The sequence below is a fragment of the Rattus norvegicus genome, chromosome 3, assembly GCF_036323735.1.
Source record: "Rattus norvegicus strain BN/NHsdMcwi chromosome 3, GRCr8, whole genome shotgun sequence".
NCBI classification, from domain to species: Eukaryota; Metazoa; Chordata; class Mammalia; order Rodentia; family Muridae; genus Rattus; species Rattus norvegicus.
This window is the reverse complement of record NC_086021.1, coordinates 58,082,840-58,098,938: the sequence shown is the minus strand read 5'-3', so window position 1 is coordinate 58,098,938 and position 16,099 is coordinate 58,082,840. Positions and strand designations below refer to the sequence as shown.

General features: G+C 35.3%; 1 protein-coding gene across 11 annotated transcripts in view; it reads left to right on the top strand.

Annotated features, from left to right (window-relative positions):
* Positions 1–16,099, top strand: part of Prpf40a (pre-mRNA processing factor 40 homolog A) — a 62,218-nt gene that overhangs the window by 58 nt on the left and 46,061 nt on the right. For 4 of the 11 annotated variants that reach the window (XM_039104476.2, XM_008761712.4, XM_008761711.4 and 1 more), the window contains exons 1-5: positions 199–468; positions 1,523–1,654; positions 13,252–13,332; positions 14,231–14,261; positions 15,621–15,637. In XM_039104476.2, coding sequence (XP_038960404.1) covers positions 199–468; positions 1,523–1,654; positions 13,252–13,332; positions 14,231–14,261; positions 15,621–15,637 — 531 coding nt within the window. Of the gene's footprint in view, positions 1–198; positions 595–1,521; positions 1,655–3,084; positions 3,165–13,251; positions 13,333–14,230; positions 14,262–15,620; positions 15,638–16,099 lie in introns of those variants that run through there. The other 7 variants (XM_039104475.2, XM_008761710.4, XM_008761709.4 and 4 more) reach the window with 4 other exon arrangements.

Here is a 16,099-nt window from a genome sequence, read left to right as displayed (position 1 = left end):
GTTTGTGGGGCGAACGTAACTAGGGCGGGGGGGTGGCGAAGGTGGCACGACGCCATTGCCACACCCCCGGCGGGGTGCGGTGGCCCAAACCCGGGAATCTGGGTCCCCGCCGTGTCCCCTTTCCTGGGGGAAGTTGGTAGAGTTTCCCCGGCAGAGCACTCGACGCAGAAACTTCCTCCATCCCCCTCCCCCCTCTCCATGCAGGCGACGCCGAGTGAGGCTGGGGGCGAATCGCCGCAGAGCTGCGTGTCGGTATCGCGCTCTGATTGGACAGTAGGGAAGCCTGTCAGTTTATTGGCCCCGCTGATCCCGCCCCGCAGCTCAGGGCAGCCTTTACCCTTTGGCCCCAGCGGGCGCCAGCCACTCAGATCGCTTCTTGTTGGTATGTGTAGCGGCAGTGGCCGCCGACGGAGCAGTCTGAGCCCGACGATGAGGCCGGGGACTGGAGCCGAGCGTGGAGGCCTCATGGTGAGTGAAATGGAGAGCCAACCTCCCTCGCGGGGTCCCGGGGACGGGGAGCGGAGATTGTCCGGCTCAAACCTGTGCTCCAGTTCTTGGGTCTCTGCTGACGGCTTCCTGAGGAGACGGCCCTCGGTAAGGGATCGGCGGGGTAGGGGAAAGCGGCACAATGAAAAACCGAGTCAGAGAAACAGGAAGCTTTCTCCAAAAGGAGACGAGTATACCAGGAAGAGAGCTCCAGATGGTGGGCTACGTCCCAAGGGAGAGAAATAGAGGGCGGGAACGCACAAAGAAATATGTGGGACCTTGGACTTGCCAGTGGTCTTGGCCTAAGTAGATGCCTTAGGAAGGGAGGTGCTGGGCCCCGGGCGGACTGCACGTCTGAAAGCCCCAGGCTTGCTTTATGGTAGGGAGAGGCTGCTGCAGTTTATTTTCCTCCGGAGTAGTGGTGATTTGCACCGGTTGGGGGATTTGGTTGGGAGAATTGGCTGCGGATACTTAGTTTCAAGCCAGGAACAATGGAAGTACTATATTTTTAGCTCACTAAAATGGATGAATTTGTTATTTGCATTTAGTGTCTGGGACAGAATGACAGTCTTTGATATTTTAACTATATTAAGACATTCGTTCCTTAACGAAGTACTCTTGGGTACCCACTCTGTTTTATGATCAGACCTCGTCCAAATTAATGTAATTTTAAGTAGTATAAACAGAGTATATGTATAAAGGTGACAAGGTTGGGTTCACCGTAATAATTTTAAGTTAGAATTCAATACATAGACACCAAGTCTGGCCAGTCATTTGACAGTTGGCTAAGTCATCGGAGAGGGATTTTAATCCGCTATTGGGATTAACTTCCCCATATTTTGTAAATTTTGAGGTTCCTCATAATAACCACTGTAGTATATTTTAGATTAACGTTACTAGATGCTAATCCTGTAGTTTAATCACATTGACTTAGTTGACTTTCAGTTCAGTTGATGGGTTTTAGTCGTTGTTTTTGAAATGACAGTTTAAAGAAACATTGATTGTGTCTTACCTCTTACTTTTCATTGTTTTTCAGATGGGGCATCCTGGCATGCATTATGCACCAATGGGCATGCACCCTATGGGTCAGCGAGCAAACATGCCTCCTGTACCTCACGGAATGATGCCACAGATGATGCCTCCTATGGGAGGGCCTCCAATGGGACAAGTAAGAAGATGTTTTTTTACTTTGGCTTGCTTATTTTTGTTTGCTTGTCTCAAGATTTTAAGGTGTGAGTCAGTGTTGTACTTGCAGATGTTTAAAGGTTAGTTTATATCCATATAATGTGGTCAAACAAGACAAGCATTATGGTGATCATGTCTGTAACCAAATTTTGAATGGAGTAAGACTGTATTTTAAAAAATTAACTGATTTCCTCAACAAAGTTAAGATTTAAAATAATCTTTTAAGCCGGCGGTGGTGGCGCTCGCCTTTGATCCCAGCACTTGGGAGGCAGTGGCAGGTGGATCTCTGAGGTCAAGACTAGCCTGGGTCTATAGAATGAGTTCCAAGACAGAGAAACCCTATCTTGAGAATTAAGCAAACAATCTAAAGTGACAGTATAGAGCTAATCTATTTAACTTAGTGACTTCTTTCAGGCATTATAATTATTAATGGTCTAGAAGTAAATATCAGAAGACAGTCATGGTGAATGTGTAAAGCGTAGCATCAGAAAAATAATAGTTACTTGGGGTTTTCATTTAGAATGAATTTTATTCTTGTAGTATCTTCCTCTTGTTGGGAGTGTGGGGATTTTCTACTCTATTACCAATTCTTCCCTGGACCATGCCAAATAGGTATATACTCGTTTTCTACTTAATTTTTGAAATGATTATTGCTTCTACACTCCTACTTGTGCATTGTCCCTTGCATCTCTAGCACAGATTGTAAATGGACATTTTGTAGAAGTGATTGGATTAAAAGGTTTTGAGATGACTTCGTAACACTGGTAGTAGGATTTCTAGAGAAATGTTCAAGAAAGTCAAGAGCTTCAGTTCCATGAACAGTTGTGTCCTATGCTAGGTGCTATAATACACAGAGTCTTGGGTGGACTGGGTTATTCCAATTGAGTATCTTGATAAGTCATGAAATATTTTGGTTAGCAGATATTTTAGAAAGTCAGTTGTATATTTTCTTTTGCTAATGAGTACTATGGAGTTTGATAATGGTTTAAGCAATGAAGGCTAAAGTTATTGGTGAAATTGCAGCGGAAACAGGAGCTTGTTGTATTTTTCTTTTTATTTTACTTCTAAGAGTAGAATGGTTCAATGTTAAGTGGTTTTCTTTTATATTTGGAATATAGCCCTTAATTTTGTATAAAAAGTTTTATTCAAAGGCACCAGACTGAAAAGATTCTGCCTGCAGGAGTTCTTTATATAAAAGATTCTTTGCTCTGTTACTCTAGAATAACAATACTTTAAAGCTCCCTAGGAGATGCAGAGACAACTCTTGATTCTTCTTCTGTATCTTTCCATCTCTAAGCAGCACAAAACCCTTCTTGTTTTCTTGATAGAGCTGCTCTAACTAGATAATGAGCTTAAAAAATATTTATTCTTTAAATGCTCTGGTTCTTATTTAAAATTAGTTTCTTTCCACAGAAAGATAAAATAAAACAATTTGCTACTGCCAGATGCTTCTTTCTTTTCTGGGGCCTTCTGTTTCCATTGGGCCAGTCAAGGTAAGTTTTGCAAGGGGTTGACCTGCTTACCCTTGCTGTAATGGTGCTGTTGCACTAGCAGACCTGAGATGCCAGCTAGTCATTTTTAGTATAGTGCAGATTTTTTTTTTTTTTTAAGTAATTGGCATACACTGGTCACAGTTTGTTTTATGGCCCCTTCTCTTTGGCTGTGCCAGTGACCACTTTCCTAATAAGTTTACTTGCTACTTACACACTTCAGATATTCTGAATTTTGCTTCATGGTTTTCTACATTTTTTTTTTTAGTCCAGTACGTTCTATACACCATTAAATACACCCAATTATTTAAATGTTTAGCATCTTCCTCTGAGGATAATGAATGAATACTTTAGGAGACCAGATCTGAAAGTCTCAAGAAAGTTGCTGTTGTTCTCTCAAAATTAGATCATTATCCAGTGCCCCTTCCTAGCTAACAGCATGGGTTCTAGCTCATGGTAAAGCTAAGCTGAATCCTTGAGGACTCTAGGAATCTTTCTTAAAGCTCTGAACTTTCTCTTAAAGATGAACTGATTGTTTTTCCTGCATCATTTCTTCTGTTTGCATATACTCAGGATTATTAATAGTAATTATAATGAGAAGATAATTGACAAGTAGCAGGGTGCCTATACCACTCATGGCAGTGAATGTATAGTTTTATCATCCAAAGTTTTTCAAAACATTTTCAGATTTTTGGGACCAAGGGCTATATAATCTTCAAAAATAGTTGATCCTTTATAACTGCAAGATTCTATGTCTATTTGTTTCATCTAACATGGGCTTATAGTTCATGACAAATAGATTACAATTTCCAGACCACAAGCAGATTTTTTCCTTGTCATATTAACATTTAACACATGAAACAGCTATATAGTTATAGAGAGAGCATGTATATCATGTTATGCATAAGTAATCTAGATATGATTTAGACTATACAAGATGTCCATTGGTTATATGCATATATTATGGACTTTTTTATGCAAGGGTGAAAGTCTGAATTTTGATACACAGGATCCTGGAACAGGTCAGCCTACTGTCAGTTATCTGCTACACTGCCCACATTTAAGTTCCCTTAAGAAAATTGGATGATTGTGGTCTTTGAAATGTTACTGAATATGACAAGACATTTAAAGCTTGTTTATAAAACAGTATGCAAACTAGGCAGTAATGATCTAGGCTTAAAAGGGGGTTTGCAAAGTTGAAACTAGAGCCATTTTTTTTTCCAGTTCAGGCTGAATCTATTAGTAAGTACCTAGAAATAGCAAGCATAACTTAACCATAATTTCTTTCAGACTTATCTTTAATATAGATTAAATTATTACCTACTGATGCACATAACATTTGGGGAAAGTTATACTTGTCAGCTATAGAATTAAAAGCGTATACTGCTGAAAGGGACCTTACAAATAAATCAAATAAATGAGTTTTAAATAGTATATAAGTAATTGTTTTTGGAGTGGGTCTTTTTTTTTTCTTAAGTATTTCCTGAAATTTTTTTGTATAGTGACACTATTCAAAACTTTCCAGTAAAAATTTCTAAGTATGGTTGTGTTTGAAGCTGTCTTTCTTCATATCCATTCAGAATAAAGCATGTTTTGTCTTTAAAGTATTTTCTTCTCCTCCTTCATTTTCGTCCTTTTCTTTTTGTATGAGCTTTTTTTAATGAAGAACATTAAATTTTGTTATCTTTAATCAGCTGATTTTGCCTTTGCCCAACAGAGTGCTTAATAGCTAGCTCTGTTCTTGAGTGTTAACTTTCTTCCAATTTATAAAAAGAGTGAAATGAAGTCTTGAGCTCCGTTCCAGAGGTAACACTTTGTGGTTCAATTTTCTGACTGGATTGATTTGGAAATCAAATTCTTTCTAGGAAATTTCAGGTTTTGGGGGGTGATTTTTGGTTTTTTGTTGTTTTTTTTTGTTTTTGTTTTTTTTCTTTTTTTCTTTTTTTTTCTTCCTTTTTTTTTTTTGATGATACATTAGTGAGTAGTTATGTCTTACAAATGAATTTGGTTTTCTTATTTTAATACTGAGAAGACAAACTCACAAATCTGTAATGGCCCAGGTTGTCCTATTCCTAGGCCTTGGATATTCAACTGTTTTTGAGCTGGTTTTCTTGCTTCAAGGCTATTTCTATTTCCTCTCAAAAATTAAAAAGGAAATGTATTTCTTTGCTTAAGAATCTCAAATATTGTATATCTGTGACCTAGTGTCTAAATTCCACAGCTTTAAATTTGAAAGATCTCTGTAATACACGTCAAAGCAACATTCAGTAATGCATGTTTTTATACTCCCTAATACGAGTTCATACTAATCTTTTCATGGTGCCTTAAATGGTTATATTAGCTCTTGACATTAAACTTATACTGCTGTCCTTGTATTCTTGCTTTCAGGATTACTATCACCATGACATCTTTGCTTGCCTCAATTATTTTCTCAAATAATTTTGAACACTGTTTACCTCCTCTCTAAATTATTTAACATCTTGATATGCTTGGAATTTTTACAGTTTTATTTTGGCACTTAGTGACATTTTCCTTCCCTTAATGTTTTCTGATTTGCTATTTTCCTAACAAGTTATAAAGTCTTAGAAAGCAAGAACTAAGTTGTTCTTGTTAAGAATTGTCATTGCTGAGCACATTTCTTGGTGCATTTTGGGTGCTCAGTAATACTTGTTGAATGAATGAAATGAGTAGATACTATTTCCTACAATGTAAACTAGAAAGTAACTGATACATGTGTATCTAGAGGTTACTTGTGACTTTACATTGTCCCTGCTTTTAGTATGAGATTCATTATGGCTTTCTCATTTAACAAAAAATAGATAAAATGAAGTAAATTGGTATTTTTGGGTTTTGTTTTGGTAAAGAAATATAAACACTAACACTTAATGGTAGGGACATGCATTTCTAGCTGTGTAATATCATTGAAGATGTAATCTTGCCATATAGGTCCTTATAATATAAAAGTGATTTGTACTAGGTTTTGCAGAGATAATCAGTCCATTGATAATCAGTCCATTGGTGTTTAAATTTATCTTACTAATGAGATAATTTATTTTATTTTTAATATTGGCCAGTCATTAAAATGACTGTAATAATGACATAATTTTTATGTTATTTTTGTTACTTGAAATTCCCAATTCTAGTAATTTCTTCGCATTTACTGCTCTCAAATGTCTTCACTTTTACGATGTGGTTCAGTTTTGATAGGTTTTACTAGTAAGACTGTAGACGTGCTTACTTCAGCAACTATTTAGCATTTAAATATGAACTCACTCAAAACTTGAGATCCAGTACATTTAATGTTCGTAATGATCCAAGAAGTTTTATCTCAATTTGATAGAGTAGACTATCTCTCTCTTTAAGATGCATGAAATACTAAGTTATTGGGAAGTCTTGCAGGAAGTTTTGAAAATGCGGCTAGGTGTTTATCTGTCTTGCCCACCACCTTTCTAGTAGCATTTCAATCATGAGAAGTACTACGAACACTTAGTAAACTTTCTCATAACAGATGTGTACTAGAAGGTCTCCCCACCACACATTTTTTTTCATTGTTTACCTAGAAAAATGGACCTGTTTTGAAGGGTTATAAGTAAGAATGGGTAGATTATGTTCTCTTGTTGAAGTTGTTCATAGTTTTTCATTTGGTTGTCTTATACCTTCATTTTTTGCTAGACAGCTATGTCTCTTATTAATGTTCTTAGTATAAATTCATGGCTTTATACTAAAAGACTTTTAAAAGACTCTCATCATCTGGAATTACTGAAAGTATCAGAATATTCCTGGGCACTTGGAAATATTGTAGATACAAGTCTAGTCAACTGACCATCTGTTACCTTTCATTTACTTTATGCTATGTTCAGTTCTAATTAGCAGTTAATAAAGATAGTACATTTGCTTTAGTGGGCTTAAATCTGTTATTTCTTAGCATGCTTAAAATGGGTTTGGTGCTGTTAGGCATGTATATTGAAGGACAGTAATGCTAGCAGGTGAGGACTGTCCTAGCTTGAACTACAGTTTGCTGTACCTAAGGCTCTAATTTTTCAGTTAAATAAATTTTTTGTATGGTTTATCTTAAACTTTTGACTTTCTTTTCTAGTGAAAATTCTTATTACAGTATACACAGAATCATATTCATTAGGTTCTGATCTTCAGAACCTTACGTTCCGTTTGACATCATGGGTTTAGAATCACATATTTCATTGTGTAGTCTGGGAAGGTTGCTGCTCCTGTAAATGAGACTTCGGTAATGTTTCAGTAAACTTAACAGCTACATGTATGATAGTAGTCTCACAAGAGTACAGTGGAGCTGAAAATTTTTATGATTTATTTTTTTACTATATACTTTCTATATTTAGATGTACAAATTTTTCGTATTACAGTATCCTATAGTACTTATTAGACTAGTGGCCCGATGACATGGCAGCCTTGCGATCATAGCACAGAATACTGCTCCTGTGTTTCTGATAATGTACTAGTTTACCAGTCATGTTGAAGATTATCCCACAGACATGGGATCGTGCATAATACTTGAGTTGGTAATGGTAACCAATAGAATTTATTGCTGATTTTTGGACTTACACGTTATTTCTGATTTATGTGCTTACTATGCTATCCTCTATATTGGTTTGGGATGTACTTTACAAAAACAAACTCATTGTAATAAAATAGTTACATGTTACATGAACAGTCACCTCATACATCTTAGTGTTCACTGTGCCTCTTGATAAATGAAAAGGGTACATGCAGTGATTAGCTGACTTGTATCATCTAGGTTTCTGTATGTACACATTGCATATAATAAAATCATATGTTATATTTATCAGTGAGTGTGTCTGCTGTTAAGTGAAACATGCGGTATTAAATGTTATAGCTTACCTTTATTACCAAAGTATAAAGGCTTAGATGTAATATTGAATCTAGCTTGAAGAACATGAAAGGGAGATTATAATGGTCTTGTGTCCTAAAGAAGGCTTTAGATGACAATTTGAGTATAAAATGTAAAGTCCTTAATTTTGTAAAACTTAAGAGCCACAATTATGTTTCTCTATACAACACAATATTGTGTTTCTCTAGTTGAATTTAAAACCTTGCAATAAAAAAAAAGAAAAAGAAAAAACCAGCGGTATTCATTTTAATTCTACTACACTTCTATCTTTATGGTGCATAGTCTGTTGTAAAGGGTTATAATTTTGTTCTCATGTTTGTATGAACCTTGAGAAATTCATATAACTTATCGAATTTAATCTCCTAGTCTGAAAACTGTGATGACTCAGTTTGTCCAGGTGTATTTGTTAACTTGATAGTCTAGAGACTTAAGTGAATTATATACGAACATTGCAGGGCCAGCATCAGATGTGATACCTAACCTGGTGTTGACTTCTTATAACATGTATTGATTTCTATTAAAGATATTAAGAGTATGCTGTTTGTTGGATGGGTCTTTAATGAAAAAAACATAACAAAAGCTGAGAAATAGACAAGGAATGGTTGAGAGAAAAGATTATTTCTTATTAGAGGTTAAGAACGGCAATAATAAAATATTGTTGGTTAGTCTTTGATGTTTTCAGGTGCTGCACAGATTCAGTCATTGATGGCAAAAGTATTTAGAGAAAGATTTGTGTCTATACTGAATGTGTTCAGAAGATTTTGCAATATAATAACTAGATAGCATTTAGTATTTATTAGGTAATGTAAGAAATCTAGATGTGATTTAAAGTTTACTGGGGGTGTGATATAAATGTGTTGCCACTTTATATGAGGTAAACATTTGGAGATTTTGTTTTCCATTAGGTGGGGCTATGAGTACTGTGAGACAACCCAGTAGCTAGTAACTTATTTAATAGCTTTGATTGGGCATTATTTTAATTGCCTTACACTCACTGTATTTTATTTCCCATAATAAGTCCTGTCAGGTAATATTTTTACTATTAATGAGAAATTGAGGTCCAGAGAGGATAATGTCATAGCAGCTTAAGACCCCAAAGCTGTCAAGTAGTCATGCTAAGATAGGAATCCTGCTTGTCTGACGGTAGCTGTGCCGCACTCAGTCGGGCTCTCTAAAATTGTAAAAATCAGAACATTTGCCTTTAGTCTCAGTTCTCGGGAGGCAGAGGCAGGCAGATTTCTGAGTTTGAGGATGTCAAGGCAGAGAAATCTTATCTTGGACAAAAAGATAAGATAACTTGTATAATCAGTTAAGTCAACCACTTCAGAATATGAAGAATAGCTATAAAGTTTTCTTATTAGCTCTGTGTGTTCCAAAATTTCATGTGGATTCCTAAAACCAAACTATATATGCATGTTTACTCTTGTTTCCAAAATGCCCTGTTATGTTGCCTTGTAATTCTAGAGTTTATCCTTGAAAATTTTATGCCCTGACACCTTCTTTGCATCGTTACTATACTTAGGGTTTTGGAGCATTATTAAATAAAATGAGAGTTACTTGAACTGGTGCACATACATGCTGCAATACGTCAAAGCTGGATCTAATATCTGGTTGGTAGGTAGCAAGGCTGGTTGGTAGGAGCTACAGCTATGGCATGTGTACATAATTTAAAAACTTGTGGATTTATTTCCATTTCAGATGTTGTCCCCCTTCCAGGTTTCCCTCCACAGACCCATTTCCCACTGCCTCTGTGAGGGTGCTCTCCCACCCATTCCTGCCTCACCGACCTAGCATTCCCCCTCCACTGGGCATTGAGTCTCCACGGGACCAAGGGCCTCTTCTCCCATTGATATCAGATAAGGCCATCCTCTGCTACATATACAGCTGGAGCCATGGGTCATGTGTCATGTGTGCCCATCATCGTGTTCCCCCCACCCCCCCAACAATCGTGTACTCTTCAGTTGGTGGTTTAGTCCCTGGGAGCTTTGGGGACTGCATCCAGTTAGTTGATGATGTTCTTCCTATGGGGTTGCAATCCCTTCAGCTCCTTTAGTTCTTCCCCTAATTCCCCTAACTCTTCTTCCATTGGGGTCCTCATGCTCAGTCCAATGGTTGGCGGCCAGCATCCACGTCTGTATTTGTCATGCTCTCGCAGAGCCTCTCAGGACAGCTATACCAGGCTCCTGTCAGCAAATGCTTCTTGGCATCAAAACTTGTGAATTTGCTTTTAAAGTTTTCACATATTTTCAGACATACATTGACCATAGGTTATTGAATCTGGAATGTAAAGCTATTTTTACTTACTTTAGAATTTCTAAATTTTGTAGTTTGTATTTAGTAAACTGATTTTGAAAAGTAGTTGTCTTACTAAGTGTTTTCTACATATTAAATTGGAAACATTGTTTACCATACACACACACACACACACACACACACACACACATATATATGTGTATATATATATATTTGACAAATATTTTCACTTCACATTATTCTGTTTTATTTTGTAATGTATTGTTGCTATTTCAAAATGGGGATATCAGATCCCCTTACGACGAGAGGTACAGATGATTGTGAGCCTCCCGAGTAGGTTCTGAGAATTGAACCAGAGTTCTAGAAGAGTGGTCAGTGCTCTTAACTGCTCAGCCATCTTCACAGTTCTTGTTCAGCTTCTGTAGCATTGATGCTGCTTTTATTATTGTCTGTTTTTATTTTTAAAGTGCATATTTTTATTTTTATTGCATAAATAATAAAACATTCATTTATATTTACCATTAGAAACTTTCTGGGATGCTAAGAGCAATAGAATAGTTGTGTGGTTAGCATTCCTTTTTACTCATTGATTATTGTCCTTTAACTTGTGGTTCTTAATATCTGTTGTCCTCCAGTACTCCTCACCGAATGCAAGGTCTCATGCATACTAGACAAGTGTTCTACTATTGATCATACATCCGCAGTCCTATTTTTATCTTTAGGCAAGATCTCGATAGGGAAATTGTCCATGCTGATCCTGAATGGGTTTTTTTCTTCCTCAGTCATAAGTGTAGTAAGAGATTTATTATGAGTGTCTTTCACAATACGTAGCTTGAATATATCTTGATAACTGGCTCTAAAATTCCCCCTACTCCAAGACTGGAGTGACCACTCAGCGATTGGTCTTAATAACTAACAGTTGTATTTATAATACATTATGTATTGGCCAAAGTAGAAGAAATGGAAATTTGTCAAAAGTAACAGCATTTTGATTTAATAATGGAATTTCATATTAGGCTAATGTGAATAGCCATTTGTGCTTAGAAAATAATGTGTTTCGTGAAATTGCTATGGCATACTGGTTAAGCTAAGAATTTGGTTTTTTTAAACAAACGTCATTTTATTAAACCTGAAGATTTATTAACAGTGGAGGGGTTGGCAAATAGGAAATCTAAGAGAACAATTAGCTCGCTATACCCTCCATGTGAAGCAAGAAATTTTAACTTTCAATTTTAAATTTCAAAGCTCACAGATAAGCGTAACCAAGCTTTGCATGTCAGGATGTGAACAGGAATGCTGAAGAGAACGTGGGCTTTATGTTTCCCATCACGTCTCATTTTCTAGCCATGACTGAGATACGCACTACTGAACAGTAGTAACTGAACAGTTGTGAAGTGTTCAAAAATTTGAGAAATAAGGACAATGAAAGAGACAATTATGTCAAAGTCTTTATGTTCTATATATAGTTTTAAATATTTGTTGTCTCTTTGATCTGGACTAAAACTTGCACTGCTGTTATGGGAGTTTTGTGGCTTTTTTTAAAATGAGATTTTTGTTATAGTCAAATACTTCAACTGAAGTTATATTAGTTTACTCAGACTATTGTAACTAACTGCAGGTAATGGTTAGTGGGGATTTCATTTTTTTTTAGTATTCTACATTTTAAAGTAGTTTTTTATTTCACTCCTAGGAGAAATTACTACTTTTCTTTTAGGCTTTTAAAACTTCTACTCTGAAATTATCTTATAGTTCTAGTTTGGAATCTCTTAGATTCCCACTGTGCTTTTTGGTGTGGTGCTTGGTTTATTGTTGTTTCCTAAAGCACAGATAGAAGGCTTTGGAGAACTCCGTCTTTGTTATTTCTCTTTCTTTTTAATCTTTTAGTCAAGTTTTGGAGGCCTCTGTGCTTGTTTTCAAATCTTATGCTTTTTATAAAGTATTATTTTGAACATATGTTCCAAGTAATCTACCAATTCTTCTAACAATATTTACTGCCCAATAATTTAAATAACTTTTGTCTGGTTTTTAATCTCTTAACCCCATGCTGGTCCAGAGGTCTTCTAGACATTTCAAGTTTTCACAAGTAATAAAACTGAACATAGATAATCTTACATATTTTCCTATTAATACAATGTCTTCATTTTTTTTGTTCCTATTTCATAACTTGTTCATTTAATTTGAAATTTGAATGATTAGTTTCCTTGTCCTAGTGCCTGTAATTATTGAAATTTTTATCACCTTACAAGTTTTCTTAGATTCTTTTGATACGCTTAATATATTACCATCAAAATTCTCATATGCTACTATATTTTATGTAACATAGACGAATATTTGATCAAATCCGTTAGAAAGTAAATTTTTATGATTTTTATTCATGCTTAGTCTTTATTCAGATTTTAATTGCTGTCCTTAATAGACTAAAATAATTTCTCAAAACTAGTATGATCGGGTATTTATGTACTTTTCTGTATTTATAATTAAAGGGCATTTATATAAATTTCAAGTCAGTGTTTAGATTTTAAGCAGCTTTGATCTAAGATTTTTAAAAGGACCAGATTACTGTAAAGTTTATTTAGTGCAGATTACGAATAAAAGGTAAAAATATTGAAACTTTTTTTGTCTTATAGTCTCTTGTTCCAAAGAAAGAAGAAACTTTAATTAAAAATAAAAGGAAATGAATAATCTCAAGGTTGAGTTAGAATAGTATAACAGTCTGTTCTTCTAAGTAAACATAATTAAGGTATTTTTACTGTACATGTGAATTGTGGCGTAAGTACTGGAGCAGGACCATCAGAAACCACTTCATTCATTCAACAAGCACTTACTAAGCATAGTATCCATATACTAGAGTAACATAACTTTAGTGGGCTATATTCTTAAATTGTATAATATTTACATTCCTGTAAAGTGTTTTGATCTTACATGGTAACCATTTTTTAACTTTTTTTTTAGATGCCTGGAATGATGTCTTCAGTAATGTCAGGAATGATGATGTCTCATATGTCTCAGGCTTCCATGCAACCTGCTTTACCGGTTGGTAATCTTGTGGAAATAATTATTTTCTGTGTTTTGATTACTTTCGAGTATGAATAATAATGTGCATGTACTTTATAGGATACCCCAAGATTAAAGTGTAATTAAAGTGTGGAAATTGTAATGGAGCATTACATTACAACATATATACATGTTCAGTGATAACTAGTTCTGTAATAAACAAGGCATATAAACAGTTTATGTGGGGGGACATTTTAGTAGTCATGTAAAATTTTCAGAAATGACATTTAATTTATTAAGTGCTAGTAGAAATTGTCATTCAACTTAAAAATGAGAAGACTTAATTTTTCGAAATGCCCATTTTGGTGAAACTTGTTGCAAATTAACATAAGAGTGTTCTCGAATAGAGACTTACTGTCACACTTAGGTAGTAATTTGGCAATACATAAATACTATGATACTAGCTTAAGCCCGTTTATTTCCTGAGAGCCTATTGGTTTTAATGAATGGGTATGACATACTTATTTATAAGTAAGTTTTTAGTGTTTTATTCAAATTACTGTATTTATTAACATTTACATATATTACATTACAAAAATATGCTGAGGACTCTGAGGCCCTGTTTCTAATGTATTAATATTGGTGAGGTTTGTTGCGTAATTAGTAAGACTTGTTTTTCAGCGCTTTGGAGAATTGAGAGGAGAAGGTTGTGGTTCTGCATACAATTGATAACCACATAATGTCTTAAAGTAATTAAGTTACCCCAACTTTGTTGATCTCTTGTAATGTATAGCAAGCCTAGGAGTTGAAACCACTAGAAATATTAGTCTTTTAGTGGCTTATGGATTACATATGAAACTGATTTATATTATATTGTTTCTATAAAATGTAGTTTAAATGAGTTTGAATGTTAGTAATTTAATTTCTCTTCTTGCAGCCTGGAGTGAACAGTATGGATGTAGCAGCAGGTATGTCTACAATGTATGGTGGACTTCCCTTGGAACGTTACAGTCACATTATAACAAGGAACGAAAGCGGTATCTGGGGCTGAAGACATAGTTCATCAAAAACTCTTGCTGTGTGTTTTCAGAGGACCTGGTGTCCATTCCCCACCCTGACTTGGTTAGCAACCACTTGGAATTCCAGTTCTAGGGGATCTGATGCCTTTTTCTGTCCTTGGGTGCCAGGCATGCATGTGGTATACATATATATGTGCTAACAAGTCACTCATGCACGTAAAATTAAATCATTTTTTAAGCTAATTTTTATGATCAGTTCTTAATATTTTTTTCAAATTTGACAATAGATAGTATTTACCGTTGAATTCTTAAGTCAGATTTATTGTTCAAATTCATTGGTTCTCTTTTTTTATATTTTGTGGTTATTATTAAGTACTTAAAATTTATATTGAAGCATTTGGTCTGAATTTCAGTGCTTAACAATCTCACCTAAATTCCTTTTTTTTTTTTTAAATTATATATTCTACTAAATAATGCCTCTTATCAACATAATCAGTCAGAATATTTACACAATGAATTCTACCAAGTCCATATTTCTACTTAGGGAACTAGGAATGTATAATCTTTGCTTTCTCTATTACTTACTTTAAGTTGACTGGTTGCTAAAGTTAGATAGTATTTGTGTGAGCTTTATCACTAAGACCAGAAAAACCCTTACATCATAAAGATACATGCACAGACACACACATACAAATACACACATACACTTGCATCAACATAGAGATATATATGTGTGCATACATATCCCATATATGATATATATGCCATATATTTATAAGGTTGTATAGGACAGCACTAACAAAACTTTATGCAATGTTGGAAATGTTCAGTAACCTATACTATCAAATACAGTTGCTACTAGCTACATGTAACTGAGTACTTGAAATGCAATCAGTACAATTCAGGAACCATGTTTTTAAGAAAATTACTTAATTGTGATTTGAATTTTAAGTAGGAATGTGGTGTTTTTTGTTAAACAATAGCACATGTATAAGATCAAAGTAACTGAGTTTGGTAAGAGAGAACAGAGTATTAGGTGTATTTAGGTGAGATTAACACTTAAGAACAGCCAGAAGCAAAATGAATGTTTATTTGCTAACTGACAATTAACTTTGGAGATTGAAACTCAAGTTCTGAAAATGCTTTATGCTATAGATGAGATGCCTTGTTTGCAGGATGGAAAGCAAGCAAACGGGTAATGTAGGACAGCTCATAAGCTTTAGTAAGAGTAAAGAGGAAGAAGTAATAGTAAGTATTGGGACTGCTAAGGAGCACGTCAGTTACCACTGTGAATATTTTCTCTTTTAGGTGCAGCATCTGGTGCGGTAAGTACTGTTCAAACCCTATTATTTACTTGCTATATTTCATTAACATGCTAAATTGATCCTTGGTTTTTGGAGATTGTTTGCTAAGCCATCTTTAGTTTTCCATGCCAAATGTTGAATTATTTTTTATTTTTAAAAAATAATTTTGATGAATGTTAGGAGAGATTGTTTCTATTTTATGTGGCTGTTTCAAAATACCAAGGCCTATTACTTAAAAGAAAACAGGTCTTTGCTATTCTAGTCAACTCTGACAGAGGAATAACTGCCAAGATGTAGAGACCCCTATGGGGAAGACCATTGCTCTTGAGGTTGAACGCTCAGCTGCAGTAGAAAATGTAAAATCCAGGATCAAGGATAAGGAATTCCTCCTGATGAGCAAAGGCTGCTCCCTGCTAGTAAGCAGTTGGAAGACGCCGTACTTTGTCCAACTGCAGCATTCACAGTGACTCTACCCCTCACCCT